The sequence below is a fragment of the Topomyia yanbarensis genome, chromosome 3, assembly GCF_030247195.1.
Source record: "Topomyia yanbarensis strain Yona2022 chromosome 3, ASM3024719v1, whole genome shotgun sequence".
Taxonomy (NCBI): Eukaryota; Metazoa; Arthropoda; class Insecta; order Diptera; family Culicidae; genus Topomyia; species Topomyia yanbarensis.
In genome coordinates, this window is record NC_080672.1 from 253,289,315 (window position 1) to 253,311,329 (window position 22,015).

A 22,015-nucleotide genomic window follows, 5' to 3' on the forward strand; every position below is an offset into this window, starting at 1 on the left:
AGCATGTATATATCAAATAAGGTCGTCCGAACTGAGTCTTGTTTTATTCAGACTTTGGACGAAATTTTTAGTCAGAATCTTTCGTTGCATTTCGAAATCCCTCAAAAATTGGGTCGCGTTCAAAAGTTCTTTTTTTTAACTTGAGAAGAACCGAAATCCAGATGCATGAAACATTTGACAGAATTTAGACTTCTTTCTGTGAGAATTCCGGCTAAAAATGTAGCATCCAATTCCAAGTGAGCTGCACCTTAAATCTGTTGTGCCTAAAACAGGCAGTTTCAGCAGGTAGTAACCAAAATCTTCCGGCTCAATCAAATCAATCCCGCAATATTTTCATATAGATCTCCGTAATAACTATCCGGAACGCGAAAATTCCTGGGTATCAAGCTTTATTGGAAATATTTAAATCTAGTATTGAGTAATACCTGGAAGCTCAAGACGGAGAATGTAAACTCTATAATTTTTAAACTTTGTTTAACGCATAGAACGAATCGTCCATAATTAACTGCGAGTACCTTTTAGTCAATTTCAGAGCAGTACAAAAACGCGACCGAACGTTACTGTACCAATTCATTTATTATATGTTTGTTCAAAAAATAATGTTCACATGAATTCATTGTCTTCCGGCAAATGACATTGTATGGGAAAATATAGACAGGTTGTGCAGCAAGGGGTCATCGCACCGGTGATCATCAACATCCACCCCGCCTTGAGGCAACGGGTCAATCAGAAAGTGGACAAAGCTTCTGGACTGATACTCCGTTTTACCTCTACGAAGAGTGAAGTTGCGTACTAGTGTTTACCCGGATGAACAGATGCAATGCGTGCTGGCTCCCAAGCTGATGGTGGGCTATTATTGTTCTTCACTAGTACCAGTTGTCCAGACTTCTAGCGATTCTGCTTCACCTTCCATTTTCCTCTTGGCTGCAACGTGACAATGTATTCGTCACGCTAACGTTCCTAAAACTCCTCCGTATTCCGCTGTACTCTTTGCCATCGATCGAGTTGATTCATCTTGGGATGAGTGGTGTCTGTTTGAGGCAGTAGTTTTAGCTGTTACCCAACTAAGCGGTGTAAGCGCTTTGAGGCTATCGGGGCATGAAGACATAGGACAGAGGGGTTTCGATTTGAACAGTCCTCTACATGACACAATACCGTCGACAACTCCTTACCTCCACGCTTTGCGTAAGTTTCTCGTTGCCTCCGATCAGTCGCATCAACTTCTTGGTGCTTTTAACTGCCGCTTCCCATATGCCACCTTGATGTGGACTTGCGAGTGGAATGAATCGCCAGCGAATTCCGAGAGATATGAGGAAATCCTCGTTTTGTTTGACGTATTTGGTAACATCGTCATACATTTCCTGCAGCTGTCGATCGGCATTTACCACATTCGTGCCATTATCGGACCATACTTCGTTACAATATCCACGGCGTGCGATTATCCTCTTGAAGGCACCAAAAAAGGTATCAGTGGTTCAATCTCCTGCAACTTTCAAGTGGATAGCTTTACTTGAAAAGCAACAAAAACGACAATAAATCCCTTCATACACCGTGCTTCTCGCATGTTGGTGCATCGTACCATTAGTGGATCAACATAATCCATCCCAACGTGAGCGAATGGGTGACATGCTGTCACTTGAGCGGCTGGCAAACTTCCCATCAACTGCTTCACTAACAGTGCCTTGCGACGACAACACATCATATACTTTTGGATCAACTGTTTAAGAAGTGTTTGACAACGCTGAATCGAATAACGCTGGTTGATTGTTGCTGTCATCAAAGTTGACCCGACGTGGCAATCGTTGACATGAATTTTCAACAATAGTTTTGTGAAACAACGATTTTTCGACAAAATTATCGGATGTTTTACGTCGTATATATACAACGAATGCAACTGGCTACCGACACGGAGCATAGTGGCACTATCCAGGAACGGGTACAGGCTTGAGATGCTAGACTTGAAAAGAACATTATCCCCACGAGCTAGCGCCTTTATTTCATCTTCCAAGAATTCTTGCTGCGCCAGTCGGACGAAATGTATTCGAGACGGATTTAGTCCCGATGGCAAAAATGAAGCGGAGATCTTGTTGTTGCCGTTAATTGAACATATCTTTTTAAACGAATCTCCTAACGCGAGCGAGCTGCCAACATACCGAGTTGAGATCGGATCGTTGTTCCAGGATTTGCTTCTCAATTATGCTCTTTGTTGCTGAAAAACTGATGGTAATGTTTAAGGATTGATATCACTTACATCCAGTGTCCCTTCATCATGTCCATTATCTGATACGTCTCGGCTCCATGTGAAGGAATTTTCAGATAGCCAAAAGGCCCTGTCCACAAAGCGGATGACTGATAAACTTTAGTGGGGATATGTCTCGAGAAGCACAATCCGCCGGATTTTCCTTTGATGTGACGTGTGCCCAGTGCTTTCTAGTCAGTATGTTCTATTTGCTAAGTAAGTATTCAATTTCCGAGGGTGGGCAGATAGACTTCAAAACAATCGTTGAATCCGTCCAAGCACACTGTGCGATCTGAGATTTCTATAATGGCTCTGTAACCTTTCTTATGAGTTTTGCCAAAAGTTCAGCAGCATTGAGCTCTAGACGTGGTATGGAGATTTGTCACACGGGAGCAATCTTCGTTTTCGCTGCTAGTAAGTTGAAATGGACTTCGTCGTTGCTGTCCGCTGATCTAAGGTATGAAAAACTGAGTGCCCATCTGGGTATCTTGCTTTGCTCAAGCTGATGCAGGTTTTCCTTCACTTCGCTCAACGCCTCTCCGATGGTGGGGGTGGCGCATCATGTTAGTTGAGATCGTAGAGCCAACATTTCTGGTAGAGAATGTTGACTCGTATAATCATCGGTGCAAACCATAGTAAAGGATCAAATAGGTCCGCTGAATCCGACAAGTGTTGGTGTTTCGTGTTTGGCCCGTCGGTTGACATAGTTATCTTTAACGTGAAAACATATTCCCCTGGAATCCAATGCGTTCCAAGTACCTTCACGGCGTTCCTTTCATCAGGAAATTGGATCGATATCGACCTGTTGATTGTGTCTGACAGTGACTCCAGCACTTCGCCAGAGTTCGAGCTGCATTTGTGAAGCGTGCACCACGCTTCACGAGAATTTCTTTTATCTGCCTAATAAGCTGTTGAAGCACAGTCTTGATGTTTGTGCTAACTCCCTGCGGGACTCTGCATCCATTTTTTGTACCGGTCACAGTGATATATTGGAAGATACTTCGAACATTTAGCGCACGTTGGTGCTGAGGCATTGATGAGGAAGTATTGCACCTTTTCACCACCGTGTGCTTTCGGGGATTTTTTTACGACGTCTCCTTGGCTTATTCGCTTCGTGAAGGCTGTGCACATCTCGAGCGCATCGCAGTGTTTCTGCAGGAACTACAAGAGGTCTGTAGAACGTTGGGCTATCGACATAAATTGTCTTCTACGCCCACAAAGACCGAGTTTCTTAGTTAACTTTCTCTAACAATAAGTAGATGAGCCACGGATCTCTCGATTCGGATTCGAGCTTGAGCTTTCGTATCACTTCGTCGGAGGTGACCACCAGCTTTTTTAATCCGAGTGGAGTTGACTTTGATGGTTGATCGAGGAACTCTCGAACCAGAGCAAACAGCGCATATTTCTTCTTATTCCAATATCTCTCAGGCTTCCTTGTAATAGGCGTCACTGATGGGAAACGAACTGACCATTTTCTTCGCCTCGCCATCCAAGCACGATAACAAACACTGCATTTTGAGCGATTTATTTAGATCCGTCATGCTATGGAACGTGCTCAGGAACAAATCCCTGAATGAGTGCAAATTTTTCCGTTCTCTATTGAACACCGGGATGTTTAGCTGAGGAAGCTTCACGTTCAGCGGGTTGTTTTGATTAGACCCTTGCCCGTTAGCTGATGCTGCTGTGGGTTGAGTTTGATGCATTGTTGCGTTTCCACAGGCGCTCTGATTGCATGCAGTAGGTCAATGGCCGATTCTACATTTTCGCCACTGCAGTTGGACATTCGATCTTGTTTCTCTTCCCGATATGCTGTGTAGATTTCTTTTATCTGGAAGTAAACTTCATCAAACTGCAGCCGGTAATTGAAAACCGACGAAGCATCTGCCCAGTTCCTAGTGCATTCTTCGATCGTCGTCTGTATCCTGTCGAAGTTTCCAGCAAGTTCTGCGAGCTTGTTCCTCCTCTCGTGAACCTCGTCGCATGAGGAACTCCGGGTGCTAAGCGGTACTTCGACGACAAGTCCCATTTTGTTTTTGCGAAAGCTATTTCCCTCTTCGTCCATATCTTCACCAGCTCACTTTCCTCCATTACAACTGGACGCGAAGGTCCAATGTTTCGTATCGATGGAGCAGGGACGAACCTGGACCGAAAACAGATTTCCAAACAACCCTAATTAACCGCGAGTACCTTTTAATATTTCCAAATTCGAAGCTACAAAAACGCGATCGAACGTTATTGTTTGTTCAAAAAAAATGTTCACATGAATTCATTGTCTTCCGGCAAATGACATTGTATGGGGAAATTGTGTGCCAAAGGGTCGACACACCGATGACAGCAACAACACATTTCATTTCACGTAGATAACGTTTTCGCTATTTTTGATAAAACTTCTTAAAGAACATTATAATCTGTAGAAACAGCAAAACGCTGCTAGCTCTACTAGAACCACCATCCAGCTCTTATATGGGATTGGTATATTGTTTTGACATTTTATTGGTGCAAGTTGATATAAACTGGTGCGAGTTTAATTATTCAACATGTAAAGTAAGTGAAGCTAGTTCGCTTTGCTTCCTCTAGAGGATTTAATCTGTTCATTCTTGCTCTTAGATTTAAACAATATCAGCTAATATGTCTACACAAACTATGAACAATTTTCTAAAAACAAAAAAAAAACAATTTGACCGCTTACCTCTGTGGTGTCGATAGTTGGACTGATTGGAACGCGAGGCCATATCGTTGTCGGACTCGGAACCAAGCGTATCATATTCTGTAATCGGTATATGAAGTGTTAGTATCTTCCTAACTTCGGAATCGGTGGATCCGGGATTGTCAGATTCTATAAACTGATTTATATCTAGAAAATGGTTTGCTTTGCGGGAGACAGCGAGAAAACGACAACGTTATCGAATGGCGTACTCACCTATCGGCTCCGAGGTGGCCGGATCCCGCAGACGAGATCCGCCCTTTCTGCGTACTTTTGTGTACTCGGGTTCTTTGTTCTGGATGGTATTTTGATTCAGGGCAATGTTTGAGTTTTGTCGATTTGGTTTTTTGGAGGAACATCGATTAAGTTTTGCAGAATGGGAGAGATTCGGTTTGATTGGCCGTGAGGCGTTGAGATCAGGAATGTCACGTGGTGGACGATTTAGGTATTTTTTGGCGAAAGTTCATTGGAACGAAGAGAAGAGAAAAGAAAAAGAAAAGGGGGCTTCTGGTAGTTTATTCAAAACTTGTTTCCTTCTAGGGCGTTAGACATTTTTTCTCTGCACTAGTTTGATGGATGATTTGATGGCCAGATTGCATGCCAATTGTTATACCTTATTATTTGTTAAAATTTAGGAGACACATGAATCAGACACGTGAGACGGTGGAAGGCCAGAACAAATAAGGAATCGTTTTCGTAGTTGATATGATGGTGAATGACGGACTGATTATGAGATGACTGTGGGATTCTTTTGATGGCGACTCAGCTGAAAGAACTCAATAAAAATGGTGAATAACATGATTTTCATATGAGGGACAAATAAATTTAATTATTATTATAACACATATTCTCCAAATAGCAATATTGTACAACTTCCTGAAATGTAATTATAATCAATGAAAATACATATTGAAAAGCCACTGTGACGCACGATCTTTTGCCTTGTGGTCAAGTCACACACATTTTAAACCCTTAATAAGACTAGAAACCTATTAAAGAGAGTGCCGAGGCTCTAGAAGCAAATTTCGGAAGATATTTAAATTGAAAGTTTCTAATATTTGGTATAATCATAGTCTGTTTTATGTTAAAAATAAAATCAGATACTAATTCTAACTAAATCATGTAGTTCTAGAGGGTCTAATCAAATGTCAAACAGAACACGTTTTGGTAATCAAGGAAGCTTTGCTGTTTTTGGTACGAGCGGATTTATTTATTTTATTTTACCGGTGATACTGTTTGCACTATCATACAAATAAGGTTCCCAATTCATCTTGTAACCCATTAGGGTAATAATCTAGCGCTGGGTTGAAAAATATCCAAATATTACACTAGCCTTACAGTGTAATTAATAGTAGAGTTTAGGTAGGGTTCTCCACTAGTCCCGTGAAAACTGTGTATTACCTGAAGATGCCACTAAACGCGGGAAGCGCTGGCTGAGTTTCAAAAGCTCAAGGGGTGGTTCTCATTCAAAATGATCAGAAAATTTGATTTTTTCTTTGCATTTTTTGAAAAATATCAGTGTCTACGCTGCCGGCTCGAGACGCACGCCTCAGATGGAAACCTATTCATGGCATCATGCACGTTCGCAGAATGCGTCGCGTTGAACTGTACATATGTACAGGTCTCGAGAATGTATTTCACAGCTTGATCTGTCGAGGCAAGCAGACTAATCATGAGTTATCAAACAACCACAGAAAAACGTCACCGATGACTACCACGCCTTCAATTTCATCTTCAAATGCTTCCGTTGCTCCCATCGAAATGCTTGCGAAATGCCCATCGATCGATTACAGAGGATAGGCTAGAATTTTTGCAGCAATCAATGTTTCAATTGATGAATGCTATGCTAAATTTAAATGTTTTAAGCATATCAAACTAGGTGGAAGTTTGCAAACAAAATTGTAATTAGCGTAAAGTTCAATAATGACTTTAAATAATCCTTTAAAAATATTAAATTGGAATGCACGTGCGGTAAAAAAGTGCGAAGATGAATTTTTCATCTTCTTGAGGATACATAACGTGAGAGAAAAATGTTCCCCGTACACAGAAAAAAAAAACAAATTATTCATTCAACTGATCTTTAAGATACGCGTAATATTTTTGAGTTTTAGGATTTCAGTCGAACTGTTGGACTTTTATCATGAACACCGAAAGCCTTTTAAATAAACAAGTTGGTGGCCTACTGTGAACCTATGACAACAAAATTGGTGTCAGTTATGTGAACAATCTGCACAGTGTGGAAAACCATGTGCGAAAATCCCCCAGAAAAATATCAATCCAGAATTTATCACCCAAAGTTATATCACAGCAAATTGTCCTACCTACATTTCATGTTGAATGAGAGGTGAAACATCAAACTGGGGTGCACAAACGCCTGGAAGACCGTGAAAGAGGTCCACGATGAAGAATATCTTTTCCGAGGATATATGGAAGTTTCGAGTTTTTATTTGTAACCCAGTTTGAAAGCTTGATTTGATTTTATACCATAGGAGTTCGCAACAATCCAGGCGGTGAATTTGAAGGGATTGGTGGTACAAAAAAGATTAAGAATCAATAATCGAATAAAACAAAACCATCACCGTTCGGGGAACTGATTTACGCGATGATTGAATCTTATTATTTTCCCTGAAAATGGGTTTAACATCATGAAAAATTCAACGGAGCACCAATTGGCATAACACTACCCATCTTGTACGTATCTTCAACCAAGGATAACGAACATGAGTGCGAGAGATGTCTAAAACATAGAGATAAGTACAAGAAAAAGTGATGAAATAAAATTAAACTTACATGACAGCTTTCGGTTTTTACATCATGATACACAAATGATCCTCTTACCGAATGATATGGTCCACTGTACACATTTCCACTGTATGAACTTTCGCTGTACGTTTGCTTGTTCAGCTGAAATGTTGCATACGGGCAAATGTCTTCAATATATTCTGAAAAGGGAGAAAAAAGAAAAGAAAACGCAAGAAGGCTAGATTAGGAGAATATTATTAGGCAATTTCCATGCTCATTTGTAGACCCTATTGTTGCACACTTTTACCAACAGGGAAGTGCGAATGGTTTTAAACTGCTCTGAAAAACTGATGTCTCAAATCACGGACCTGATTCCTAAACTATGCATCAGATTTTCCATAAAGGCTTGGTGCTTTTGCAACTGATAACTAACCATGCGCCTCCACCTGCATGCTAGCAACAGGAGAATTGAACTATTCTTTCGTTTTTTTTGTTCCCTGTATCGATTCGAATACCACCAAGCAACACTGTGATAATGGGAAAAAGCAAACTAGCACAGTGGATTACCATTTCCCTCGGCCTTAAAACTGCCAGAATCGACAGAGTTGCTGTTGCGGCTGTTTTGCTGAGCTCGCACCGCCAGATACTGCTGGTCCCGGTTGTGCTTGTTTTGGATGTTAGCAATAGACGGCGACTCTGACATTGATGTTGACGGGATTCGGTTCTGGTTATTTAGCTCTGGGGACGAATTAATGAAGCGCCGCGTTGGTCAATGTGGAGGCAAAAAAGGATGGAAAAGCAAAAAAAAATGTATTATTAAGTAGATTTGAATGTAGACAGAAAGAAAGGTCAAATTACTTCTTTTTCGAATGAGAAGCGCCACTGCAATCAGTGCGAATAGTATTAGAATCGAAAGGCAGAGCGGCAGCAGTACTTTGAAGTTGGCGTAGAATGGATTGTCACCAAGATGCGGAGAAACGGGATTTGTTAAATCCGGATGGACCATCACTGGGAGGAAAAGTAATTGGGAGTTAGTTATTTGCCGGAAAGAAAAACTGATATTGGCTTACCTCCAGCCGCAGTTAGGGTAGTGTAGTTATATACCGCCATTGTAGCACCGGCATTATTGTATGCCGTTACTCTCAGTTGATATTTGGTGGCTGGGTTAAGGTCCGTAACCGTGAAAATTCGTTCCGTCGCTTCAACGTGGTTTGAGATCATGTTCCACAGTGATCTGCCGTACATCCGATTCTCGACCGAAAAATGTAAAATCCCACATCCACCATCCCCCCACGAATCCAACCAGCATGTCACGCTGGTTGAGTTGTTCGTAATCATCTGCGAGTGTTTCGGTTGAACCGGTGGGAGGCCTTTAGTTTGCGAGTGGACTATATCGCATGGAAGTCCAGTTCCTATCTTGTTGTAAGCTGTTATGTACAGCTGATACTTAGTTCCGCACCACAAATTCACCAGCAGATGCGTGTTGGTTTTTGAATCAATCTGAATTTCTTCCCAGTCGCCGTGCTCCCGCTTGTAGTTGATAACATAACCCAGAATCGGCGATCCACCATTTTTATTGTCAATCCATTCTAGCAGTAAACTATCTGTGTAAGTATTGATAACTGAAAGACTCGGCGGATCCGGAGGAACTTTGATCTTGATATGGTACACTATTTCATCTCGTCCCCAGTTGTTCTCAACACTACACGTGTAGTTCCCAGCATCCGAGTGTTGGCAATCTTTGATATATAGGGTTCCGTTCTTTGCAATAAGCTTTCTCGTTCCCGTTTCCATCGCTTGGTCGTCTTGACGCCAGATAGTCACTGGTGCTGGAACGCCAACCTTTCTGCAAGGCAGCACAAGCGTTTCCTTCCATGGCGTAACAATTTCCTGACTGAACGAAACAATTCTAGCGGGAACTTTATTGTTGGGGGGAACTGTGATAACTTCCGATTTATCGCCTTCGCCAACTTTTGTGGAAGCCGTTAACCAAAACTGGTAAGTTCCGTGCTCTTGAAGCCGCACCGTTTCGTGAATGTCAGCGTATGGTACGAGAGACCGCTTGTGGGTTCCTTCGTCCCGACCGCCGTCTACCAGCGACATGTAGAATGTGTATCCAGTGATGATGCCGTTTTTGTTTGCCGGTGGTAGCCAGGAGATAATAATTTTCGTGTTGGAAGCCGGAACCGCCTTGATAGCGTACGGCGCCGAGGGAACTGTGAAATGAATACATTTTGGTTTAGTTTTTGGACTGAAAACTCCAGAAAATTCACACTTACCATCCTCATGCGTAGTACAGAAGAACGAAGTTGTCCTCACGCCATCACCTACTTTCGTGAATGCAAGTACCCAAAACGTGTAGTTGGTAAATTTCTTCAGATTCTCCAAAGTCATGTACTGATTGTTGGTTTTGGCAGTGTATGGCTCTTTTTCTAAAAAAAAACAAAACACGTAATTGTTTTAGACCACTGTTTCATAAAGAATTGCTTTAGACCAAGCCTTACCAAACAGTTCTTCGATTTCAATGTACGACACCTTGTACCCCCGTATTTTTCCATTCTGTCCCTCTGCTGCCGGGGGCGACCAGGTGATGTAGATTGAACTAGAACTCAACACATCACACTTGGGACTGTCGGGTGGAGTCGAAGGCACATCCTCCAAGGTGTTGAGGGAAATCTCCTTGCTCGGTGGTCCACTACCTTGACTAGTATAAGCTTGCACCACAATGTTGTACTGGGTGCACTTGCTTAAGCCTCCTAGAGTAGTTTCACCACCAAAATGTGTACGAACTTCGACGGTTTTGAAGTTGAAACCTTGCGTGGGATTGATTTCCTTGTCATTGGGCCCCGTTGCTTCCTGGTAGCCCACGTAATAACCCAGCAGGTTACCATTCCACTGCTCCCGGTCTGGAGCTTCCCAGGAAAGAAAGATTTCGGTGGAGCTTTTTGACTCACCTTTGATGTTCAAGGGTGGACCGGAAGGCACTTCTTCTAAGGTGGTCACCTGGATCACTTCCGAGTATTCGGAGGCACCCAACTTGTTTTCGGCCGATAACCGAATGTGATATGCTTTCGCTGGTTTCAAATTCTGCAGGGTGATGACCGTCTGTGTACCGGCCACAGTAATATGCTCGGCCGATTGCCACGAATCGGTGACTAATTTATACTCAACGTTGTACTTTTCGATGGGACTGTTTCCGGCGAACGGCTGACTCCAGGAAAGTTGGAGTGTTCGTGATTGTTGTGAATTTATTCGTAAGTTCTTTGGAGATTCAGGAACCTCCTGAATCACTAACTGGATCGACATTTCGTCATGTCCGAAGGCATTCGTTGCATGGCAGATGTAGATTCCTGTATCTTGGCGATAGGTGTGCGAGATCCCTAGTTCTGAAACCATTCCATCGTCCAACACCTGCTCACGGATGTTGTACCGATTGTCCAGAGATTCATCTATATGTTGCTGTGAGTTTTGCAACTTCCATTTGATGTCGATCGGGTTGTCGCCCTGGACGTTACATTGGATATGAATCTGTTTATTGCGAGGAGATGTGATTTGTTTGCTCTTTGTGTTGAAGTGCGCAGGTACTATAAGAGAATATGATTAATAGGGCACGATGCACGTTAGTTATCATCTACTTACCATTGACTTTGAGAAAAATCACTTTGCTCACCCCAGTGCCGATTGAGTTTTTCGCTTCGCATAAAAAATGGCCCTGGGATTCTTTGGTAATTTTGCGGAATTCCAACGTGCCGTTGGTGTGCAGTGAGACGTTTGGTTCGTATAGAAAATCCTTGTACTCCCCGGGAGTGTTGCCGATTGCTTTCTTCCATGTGATTGTCGGCTTGGGATGTCCACCGGCTTGACAGTGTAGAGCGACATCCTGTCCAGCCTGGGCGCTGGAATCCTTTGGCTCGAGAATCCATTTCGGTGGTACATTTACTGTTAGAGGCACAGTGAAGCTCTCGCTTCCTGCCACATTGCTCGCAATGCAGGTGTAATTACCCGAATACTCCGACGTGATATGTTCTATTACTAAGCTGGCAGAGTACTCATCCAACCGACGAATCACTTCATTCCCGGTTCCGAGAATCGGTTTGCCATTGCGTTCCCAGCGGAAATTCACCGGCAGATCGCCTTCTAGTATTTGGCACGAGATGGCAGCACGCATCCCCTCGCGTAACATGTTGGTCATCGCTTGGATGGGCATAATTTTTGGAGGCACTATAACTTGAATCTCAACGTTCCGTCGAGACGTTTGCTTCTGTTTGTTTTGCGCCATACATGTGTATGTTCCGGCGTCTTCGGTCCGCTGTAACTGCTCGATGATTAGCGTACCATTGTTGTAGGCTCGTTGCCGTCGATTGATGGGCAGTGTCTGGCCGTCTCGTTCCCAGTGTATTTTATCAATCGGATAACCAGCCACCGGACACTTTACCACTAGATCACTGCCGGACACGCCGGTGATTTTAGGCATCTCTCGAATGTATGGAAGACCGTAAATATTTACCCGAGCACTGTGCGATACCCTATAATTAAGATGGAGTGAAAATCCAGATGAAAAAAGTAGTTAAATCAGAGCTGTTCAGTTGAATAATAATCTGAAGCGTTGAATCAGAACGCAAACTTTGCAAGGTTATGGGAGTGTGTGAGGTTAACAAAGCGAGAGGAAAGCATAACATATTGATGAGTACATATTTTATGAGATTACGAAGAAACAGCAATGATTACTACCTACACTTTACCGTAGACTGAGGTTGGTCTGATAACAATTAAATCAATTTTCCCAACAACACCTGATAAGGCATTTCGTAATCAATCTTCTTTCGGTTGAGCATACATCATATCGCACCCCCGTCTACGGTAACGATTTACTCTCGGGAAAACCAGAGCAGGCAGATTATTTTCATTTCCCAGAAATGATTGCAATAACGAATGGCATAAAACGAAATAGGTAGTTATTAGAAAGGGAGGAGTTGTGGTGAGAAATCATTTCTCGAGAGATCGGCCGATATGGCGCGTTTCTATACCTACCGGCCGATGCTGTTCTGAGCAACACAGGTGTACTCTCCGCCATCCTCCTCCTTGACGTTGGATATATTTACATGGCTGATTACGTCGTCGTGTATGGTTACATACTGGCCAACAACGAACCGAGAGCTATCAGGAATCTGCAGAAAGCACACCAACGAACCGGAAAAAACGAGAAAATTGATATGAAAATGCGTAGTAGGCTCACTTAGCGTTGCGGTAGAAACGCACTAGTTCGTACAAAATGTATGATGAAAATAGCAGGAAAAGGGAGAAGCGGAAAACTTACCGGAAAGCCGTCTAGCTTCCAGGTGAATTGCGGTGGCGGATTGCCAGTCCCCACGCACTTTAATGAGACTGTTGGTCCAGGTTGAAGCGTCTGCTCGGAAAACCAGTACAACAGCTCGGGTGTAGCATCTATCGAGAAAAGAATGTAAGTAGTAGGCGGTCAGTCTTCATTTGGCATAGATGCAATGATTTTGTTGCAAATTGGGTCTGGTGAGATATGGCTTCAAATGGTAACTAATATTAATATATTTTGTTTTATGTTGCTTCCGTTCTGCACTAGCATTTCACCGGCGTAACATTGTTTACGCGCACCAAACTTGATAAGGCTATTGATTTCGTTTTGTACCGTGTTTATATATGTCGCTTATAGTATTTGACATTCTCATTAACTTCCTCACCTGTAAATCCGTAAACATTTCTTACCAATCCAACACGCCAATAAATTAAACGAAAATCCATTATGAAACCCTATTCGTTTCTCGATTTATTATTTTTTTTCCTACATAGATCAAACCCACTGGAATAGTAAAGTGAGTACTGACACGGTCAAGTGTTTGCTCTGGTAAGAGTTTGTCTTGGCTGTCCTGGAGCGTGGATGCTTCCTAAATGAAATGCAAATAACATGCAATAGCATTGGTTTGAACAGTTGGACGAACGTGAGAGCATCTGTGTCAAGTTTAAGTTGCAACTGACTGCAAACCATACTACGTTGATATAAAAGTCAATTTGAATTGTCGGCTCTACTTTTTGTTGATCCGCTGGAAGCATACACTCAGGCAAAAAATACAGCGATTTTCATAGGAATATCGTATAATTTTTAGCCACAAGTAGCACGTATGTATATCATAAGATTATCTTATGCAACGGCATTTATTTGGTCAAATCGGTTTGCTATGATTTCATGTTCCATAAGGCATCTTTGAATTATCATAAGACAATATTATACATTTCTCTTATGTTTATAAGAATCATAAGATGCTCGTATGAAATTCGAACGACTGGCATATGCAATACCTTATAAAATGTTAAGATAATCATAGAAGCCGTATGTTTTTCATATTAATCTTATGAAAACATAGTTTTGTTACTTTTCTAGTCATCATAAGATGAATCTTATGAATTTCACTATGCGTTTTGCCTTAGTGTAGTTCTTCTAATAGTGCATTGCTCTTTCCTAACATTTACATTCAATTAGTGCATTGCCTATTTTTTGTTGAATGCAATTTTCATAACATGTTTATCATTTTTTCCAGCACTGTATGAATCTCAGGATATTCGAATTCGTGTTTAAAGACTGCACAATTCGTCGTTTGGCTGAAAAAGGGAAAATCGTTGCAAAATATGCAAAACACTACTCTGATGATGATGGCGCACAGTGTCGCCTAGCTGAACAAAACCTCAAAATTTTGTTTATGATTTTTCATGATTTAGCATTTTTCTCTGTTTCTAAATAGGTTGAAAAGAGTCCTCAAAATATTAAGTATCGGAGACGAAAAATTTACTTGTTTTACAGAACTTCAAAGGTGAAATAGATGATAAATTCTGGAAAAAACTGTATTCAAAGCTGCGATGTTCAAATGAATATATCTTTTTAGTTAAGATTCCGATTAGGGTCGAACTGATTTCATTTGAATGTTTGTTCGTTGGGCTTATACTTGCCATTCGATTACGTCTGTACAAGCCATTCTTCTCACCCCAAAATGAAGAACAAATAATAAATCGTGCAATAAATTACCCTATGTGTTTACCTAGGAGCTCTTACACGATAATTAAAAGTGACATTTCTACGCAGTAATGTCAATATTAACCTCTCGTGTTCGGTACCTGATGTCCGCGGGATTCTAAAAGAGCGACGGTAAAGAAGAATAAATATAAACAAAAAACAATAAAGCGACTACAAGAATTGATTTCCTCAAACGAAAAAAATATTTTACCGTTGGTTAATTTCCTAAATATAGAACAATAAATGATTATTATGAGTCGTAAAATGCAGTCGTTACTATGCATTATTTAGATTTGCCAATGGCAATCATTATTCTACGGGGAGCGTTCACAGAGCGTTGGATGCAAAAATGCATTTGACATGGTTGCGAGAATCACATTTTGTGCAATGTGCTCTACAGATGTGGATAGTATACCGTGGGCGTTAATTTTTTAGAATTTACTTCAAACGGTTACGTCTGTTTGTCTTTGGCTGTATGCTACGAAGTCTGTTACAATAGAGACCGAAAATTCGGGAAAGAAATTGTAGTGCCAAGAATTTTTTTTTGTTACATAGGGTCAATATTCGTCACGCCGATATACACCGGAGCGCCGCCGCTGATAGGGTTCAACGGCGTGACGCCGCCAACGCCGGCCAACAATGTCGCCGATCAAAAATACATCGGCGCACATATCTATACACAACCATGCGCTGCTAGGCCCCATGCCAAATTGACTCAGACGTCACTTCGTTAAAAGTTTAAGAACTTCTTCTATCAAAGCCAAATAAATTATCTTTCTTATTTACGCTTGCAGTGATAATTTGATGTACATAGTGTCACCTACACTTACTTTGGAGCTAGGACTCCTGGCAGGATTAGGAATCGACTCAGGTGTGGCCCGATTGGGGCTAATTGTTTTTTTGTTACTCTACTCTATAATCTAAAAAAAAAAAACAAACTTTTTCTCTCCTCATGAAAATGAAAGGTATATGATCTTAAAAAACTAAATATTAATTTTTCATCACATGCTTACCTCCTAGTTGTAGCTCGGCAGTCGACTGTATCTGTTCCCATTCGTTGGACACGAAACACTGGTACATGCCCTGGTCCTCCTTCTGCACGTTCTTGATCACGATGCGTGGCGTATCGGTGTAGATTTCTATCCGACTGTCCCGTACGATGGGTTTCCCGTTGTGCATCCAGAGGACTTCGTGAGCCGGGAAACCCGAGATGATGCACTGAAACTGTGCATCCTTACTAACATCTACGGTTTGTACTTGTGGCTGCAGGTGTGCTGTGAGGGGTGCGGTAACTGTCAACGTCACCTGGATTGTCTCTTCGCCGGCCGTGTTGTTGACCCAGCAGAGATACTTCCCGCTATCCTCTAGACGGGCTTTGGCGACCTTCAGCAGCCCGGCCGAGATGATGCCGATCCGCTCGTTTAGCTGGAGCGGGATGATCTGATCCTTGACCTCCTTGAACCAGCGATACGTGGGCACCGGGTGACCCTGGGCTACACAAGGCAGTGTGACTTGTGCATTCACAACTACGTGCTTGAGCGAGTGTTTCTCTACATTAATTCTAGGTTGTACTAGTCCTTTCGGTTCAGTCACTATTACTCTACCTGGATATGTTGAAATTTGTATTTCACCTACAGGTAGAAGGAAAAAAAGACGAAGGAAAACATTTTAGTGTCAAGTTCAACAGCTTTTTTATTATTTTATTAAAAACGCGCTGAATAATGTCAGAAAGGGTAAAACTTATTGCAACTGTCACATGTGTAAAATTTCACCGATCGCAGGCATAACATAAATATTAAAAACCTGTTTTGATAGTGTTGCTATTGTGCCTGTCTCTGTCTCATTTATCCAAACAATGATTCTATGTTCAATATAGTTGTGGAAATGTCTATTCCATTATTATTATTATTATACTTTAAACCTCTAGCTCGCCCGCCAAGAACTTTATGATCTTTGGGTGGAGCTATACCGTGGAGTACCTGCCGGTGTGTTGGAGGGAAGGTAGTGTTTATACCATATGCAACTAGACGTGACGTTTTTTTATATTAGTAGTTTAAAAGTTTTTAGCCTGACCTGTAGTGTATTGTCGCTGTGTGGGTCTCACGGCTGACTTTCGCGCCCAACCACTAAAATCACTTCTTCTCTTTTTTCGCTCTTCTTCCCCATGAAACTACATCAAGGTCGTACTTCGTGGGGGGCTTGTTGTGCTTTCCTCGCACCTCTTTCTTTTGCTGTCTAGGAGCCTCACTTGATCCATGCAATGGATCCAACCTTCGATCCAATTAGCTCTTCTAAGCAACGATGTGAAATGGTGTAAAGCGTAATTAAAGCTTAACTGAAACCACCTATCTAAAAAGGAACGGGGCTCCCAAAAATCCTGGAGCTTGTCTCAGAAGTGTTGCGCGTGAGTACATTCACTGATAGCATACCGATTACGTCTTTGGTGTTGGTCTTCCGTTTGAAGTTGTCATTTCCAATCGAACTGAATAGACGGAGCTCATCCGGAATAGGTAGGCGCCTTAGATCATAATATTTTAATATTATTATATTTCGGAAAGGAGGATGTAGTGTAAGAACAGGGGGCGAAAGCATGTGCAATTGAAACCTGTGTCAGAAATTGTCTTCTTAGAAGCGACCTAAAGGCCCAGGAGATAGTAATTGTATCCGATGACCAGACCAGGAGTTCATATGACTTCGAGTCGAAACTCGTGTATGGTTGTCTCGACATATTATGATTGGTATGACAAACAAATGCACACTTAGATATGTGTGCCAGGGCGCATGGGAATAGAAAGAAACGACTGATAAGCTGTCTAACAGGAGAGCTGCCTCTCGTTTCCTGGGCCATACTTTGGATTTGAATCTTAAAAAAGCTCGATAAATGAACTACCACCCGTTATTAATTTAGGCTGTGTAAACCCGAATTAAAGGTAATTACTGACATATTAATAGGCCAGTGAGCTCTTAGAGCCCATTTGGTCAAGTTAGGAAAGGTTTAAGATAAGATTCAGGAAATGTTATCAAGTGGAGAAAACATCCAGACACAGATTATGCTAATGTCCAGCCCTCACTAGTACTAGAATGAGCTCAATGATCTTTGGCAAAGGATTCCCAAATCCTGCAGAAATCAGAGAGACGTCTTAACCTAACATTTTATAGTTCTTTGGGAGTCATAACTTACTGAACGATAAAGTATTTTCAAGTGGATACCTAGCGGATTAACAATAGTTCTACGCAAGGACGAAGTGATCGGTTTTCCGCCCGCATACTTATCAATTACAGTAATTCCGTCTTTTCTAACAAATCGTAGGTTGCTTTCAGCCTTTGGTGAAGGTCTTTTCCAAGGGAATCAAAATCTACTGTTTCTGGTCGAATAATGACTGCCTTCCACTACGGTGTTTAATAAATTTGTGCAGATGCATTTATCTAGATGCATTTGTTTTTGCTGAATGCAAGAACAATTTTTTTTGATACTGGGAAGCTGAGCTGCAAGCAACCGGGCGGGTCATAGGTAGTGGATAATGCTTAGTCGCGATAGCAACTAGTTGTGATTCGCGACCCGAACCATGTAGCGGGGGCTGACTGCGGGTGTGGTAGGACGAGGTAGTGGGCCCTAGACATTCTAGGCCTAAATACCACATGCCTCAAAGCAGCCCTGGAAAGGCAAGCCAGCGCCGCCTTTAAATAAGCGCTTGGCCCAAATCTCTCTCTTCCCGTGATTCTTCAGCGTTACTGCAAGGTTGGTGTAGGCCTAGCTAGCCGCCCATAAAAATGCTCATGCATGCTCAGAAAGTTCAACAAGAAATTTCGGACGGATAAAATTGGCACAGACGTACAACAGACGCAACGGAAACGGACAAGAGACTGGAAACTTGGGACATGGAATAGCAGGTCGCTTAACGGGTCTTTCGCGGGAACCACACCATCTACCAGAGCTGCGGCAATACACACGAGCTGGGAACAGCTTTTTTAGTGGTGGGGGAGATGCAAAAGCATGTGATCGGGTGGTGGCCGGTCAGCGACAGAATGTGCAGGTTGAGGAGCAAGGGCCGGTTCTTCAACATCAGCATAATTTACGTGCATAGTCCCCACCTCGGAAGTAGCGATGACGACAAGGACGAATTCTACGCGCAGCGAATACGATCGCTGCCCAAGACATGACGTCAAGATCGTCATCGGCGACCTTAATGCTCAGGTTGGCCAGGAGGTGGAATACAGACCGGTAATTGGAAGGTTCAGCGCCCACCAGCAGACGAACGAGAACGGCCTAAGACTAATCGATTTCGCCACCTCCAAGAACATGACCATAAGGAGCACTTTATTCCAGCACATCAGTAATGTCTATTTCTGATATTTGCGTGCAGGACAAATCACAAATGCGCTGCTACTTCCTCATGCTGCAGTTGACAAACTAGAAAAATCATTTTCTTTTATTCACAGCTTACAATGGTATGAGTTATAGCTTACTTGCATGCAAATAAAAACAAAGTATTGTATCCATAGGTGATAAGAGAACTCTTTTTGTATGATGGTGCAAGCAATGTGAAACAAACGGTAGTTTTCAATTCATATGCAACTCTCATCAGAGCACCATCAGTGAGTATGAAATCCGCCTAAATCCTTGTCACAACGCTATGCAATGCAACGCTGCATATTTTCACCTACGGTGAAACAGTAGGACTAATAACATACGAACATAGAATGAAAATGGAGTAGTTTAATCTTTTTCTTGAATCAATCGTTAGTTAGTTTATGGCTTTACAATTTTTTTTCCGAAAATATAACCGTACAAATTATGTGCCCAAGGCCACATGGAACGTGAAATTTACTCTATTTCATTACGGGTATCCACTTTTCAACAGAAAAGTTCTTGCGTGATTTTCAGTTGCTTTTTTATCTATTGCTAGTACTTTTTTTTCCTATTTTCGCATCCATCAACCGTAATGGGTGCTGCCATTGAAAGAGAAATCGTGACTGTATATTAAAAAAATGATATTCGCTCTAACTCAGTTCAGTGCCGGCACCATGGCAGCAGATTTTTGCATTTCCCTGCTTCGCCCGGAGTGCTGCAACCGTTGCGAACGATTAGCTGCGCAAATTCCAGGTATCACTCACCTGTTAGTCTATTTACAGTTCTGCACGAGTACGTTTTGTACGCATCGCTTGGTCCGGCGTTGTTGATGTACAAATCGCCGTTCGACAGCACGATGTATTTGCCACCGATGTCGGTGTTTGGATACAGATGGACGCCACTGTCCTGCACCCACGCTGTTACCACCACGTAGTCTAGGATGTAACTTGGTACCTGAAAGAAAAAAAAACACATGGAGAATTGGTATTGAGATGCGGAAAAAAAGAAAATTTGTGGTTTGATTCGTCACATTGATCCCGTAGTAGAGAGCCAAGTAGAGAGAAATCGGTTCGGACTCAGCTCGAAACCTCTGTTCCAGTTCTCTTACTTAATGTTCAATTAAAAGTGTAAATTTATAATAATCACATAGCAGTTAGGCAGTCCATTACGCTTCGATACTTACTGCATCACATAGTGCTCAACTAAGGCACACTCTACCACATGCATTCAATATTCGTTCCATTAGATTGTCGTGGTCGGTGATGTACTGAAATTGAATTTTGTCCTAGGGTGACAACAATTTCGCCCTAAGGTTTGGATGGTTCCAGCTGCCGAACTTTCGCTAAAAACTGAGTCAAATCATTCGACTAATAATAAAGTGATAGTGGAGGCATCGAGCATGTGAGGGTTTAATTAACCGCCCATAGGTTGGAAATAGACACGAGGAAATGACGTTCCGTGACGTGTGATGTAGCGTTCGATGCGTTCGCTTCAACTACTTGGATGACACGCAACAGCCTGACGCTAGTGCAATTCAGATTGATGGGAAGTAATTCCATTAGGCGGAAATTGCATTTGTGATTGAAATTTAGTTTTCCGATGATTTTGTGGTTTCGACTGAACTTGAAGCTGGACGAGAAAAGAAATTGCTCGTGGATTGAGAGGAAAATGTGTACCACACTACGCGGAAATTATTTGTGGTATACGCACTTTTTCTTTCCACTGGTATGCCATTCATGTCATGTCCCTGAAAAATGCTTTGCGTCAATCTGGAAAATTTTCCTAGAAGTTAATTGATCGGCACAATCAACATTTATGAATCGTATCGTTTGTATTTTGTTCCCAGCGCGTAGCTGCCTCCGATTGACTTAATTGAATGATCAATTGTGATGACAGTATCCTTTACTGCTCCTATCGGACTGTGCCACATTGAATATGATTGCGATATTGCAGAGCGAAGTGGCAGGTCTGCGTACGTGATAACATTATGCAAATTCTTACTCTTGCGAACGTGCCGACACGTGTGGCCCCCATTCCAGCGTTGAAATGAGACTCAAAGAAACGTAATTTTTCGCATACATTTGGGCGATACTAAAGTCTACTATTATTGTTTTAAAGGGATTTGGTGTTTATGCAGATGCTTATAAAGTTAGCACTTTCAAAAAGACAACCGTGTCGCAAGGATTAATTGTCGTTAATTAGTTATAAATCCAGATGTCTGCGTTTCGATCTCTTCAGCATAATGGCACAGAATCTATAAGAAAATAAAACTGTAGAAATAAGTTTTTTCGAACATGTTTGTCCATTCTTAGAATGATTAAAAATAATTGTTAAGCGGATCAAAACCCTGTTTTGCCTTTCTCATACAGAAAGGTTATGGAATCGCTCTGAAAATCTACAACTTAAATATGACTATGACAAGTTTTTTGGAATCTGGGACGTAGGCGCAAGAGAAGGAGGAGGAAGGGAGCAGAATTGGAAGGATGGGAAGTATAACAGCACAAAAACAAACAGAAGCTAAGTTAAACTCACAAGTAGTTCAAATCGCCTGTGAGTAAACTTAAAACTCTTTACCGCATTGGATAAGATACTTTAGTTTTAGTATGTCTCTGAGTTTCAATCGTCTAAACGCGATGTGATTTATGTAGAGACGTCCGAAAACTCAAAATCGCGATTGCGCTACTGCTGGGCAAATGCATATTAGTTGATCTGAGGTTCCGTAGTCGGATTCACAAAGATCACATGAAAATGACTCAGCGCGCTGAATAGTTGCCATATGATAATTGAGTTTGCAGTGGCCTGTTGAAGCCCTGGTCAGCATATTGCATGGGCACGGTTGTTCTGGAAACGCCTTTGTTTGGCGAGATGTTTGTAGATTTCTTTAATATTTGCGGTGCTCGGACCGAGTTTTTTCTTATCCAACTTGTTGGTGGTACGGGC

The 22,015-nt window shown here is 42.0% G+C and overlaps 1 protein-coding gene across 10 annotated transcripts in view; it reads right to left on the reverse strand.

Moving 5' to 3' along the window:
* The window catches only part of LOC131690966 (cell adhesion molecule Dscam2), a 352,778-nt gene that overhangs the window by 6,489 nt on the left and 324,274 nt on the right, over positions 1-22,015 (reverse strand). For 7 of the 10 annotated variants that reach the window (XM_058977067.1, XM_058977072.1, XM_058977071.1 and 4 more), the window contains 13 exons: positions 19,840-20,029; positions 15,738-16,355; positions 13,003-13,130; positions 12,717-12,853; positions 11,325-12,211; positions 10,190-11,269; positions 9,965-10,117; positions 8,756-9,901; positions 8,544-8,693; positions 8,253-8,423; positions 7,734-7,885; positions 5,160-5,238; positions 4,929-5,093 (listed from right to left, as the gene is read on the reverse strand). In XM_058977067.1, the coding sequence (XP_058833050.1) occupies positions 4,929-5,093; positions 5,160-5,238; positions 7,734-7,885; positions 8,253-8,423; positions 8,544-8,693; positions 8,756-9,901; positions 9,965-10,117; positions 10,190-11,269; positions 11,325-12,211; positions 12,717-12,853; positions 13,003-13,130; positions 15,738-16,355; positions 19,840-20,029 (5,056 nt within the window). The remainder of the gene's footprint in view (positions 1-4,928; positions 5,094-5,159; positions 5,239-7,733; positions 7,886-8,252; positions 8,424-8,543; positions 8,694-8,755; positions 9,902-9,964; positions 10,118-10,189; positions 11,270-11,324; positions 12,212-12,716; positions 12,854-13,002; positions 13,131-15,737; positions 16,356-19,839; positions 20,030-22,015) is intronic. The other 3 variants (XM_058977077.1, XM_058977074.1, XM_058977075.1) reach the window with 3 other exon arrangements.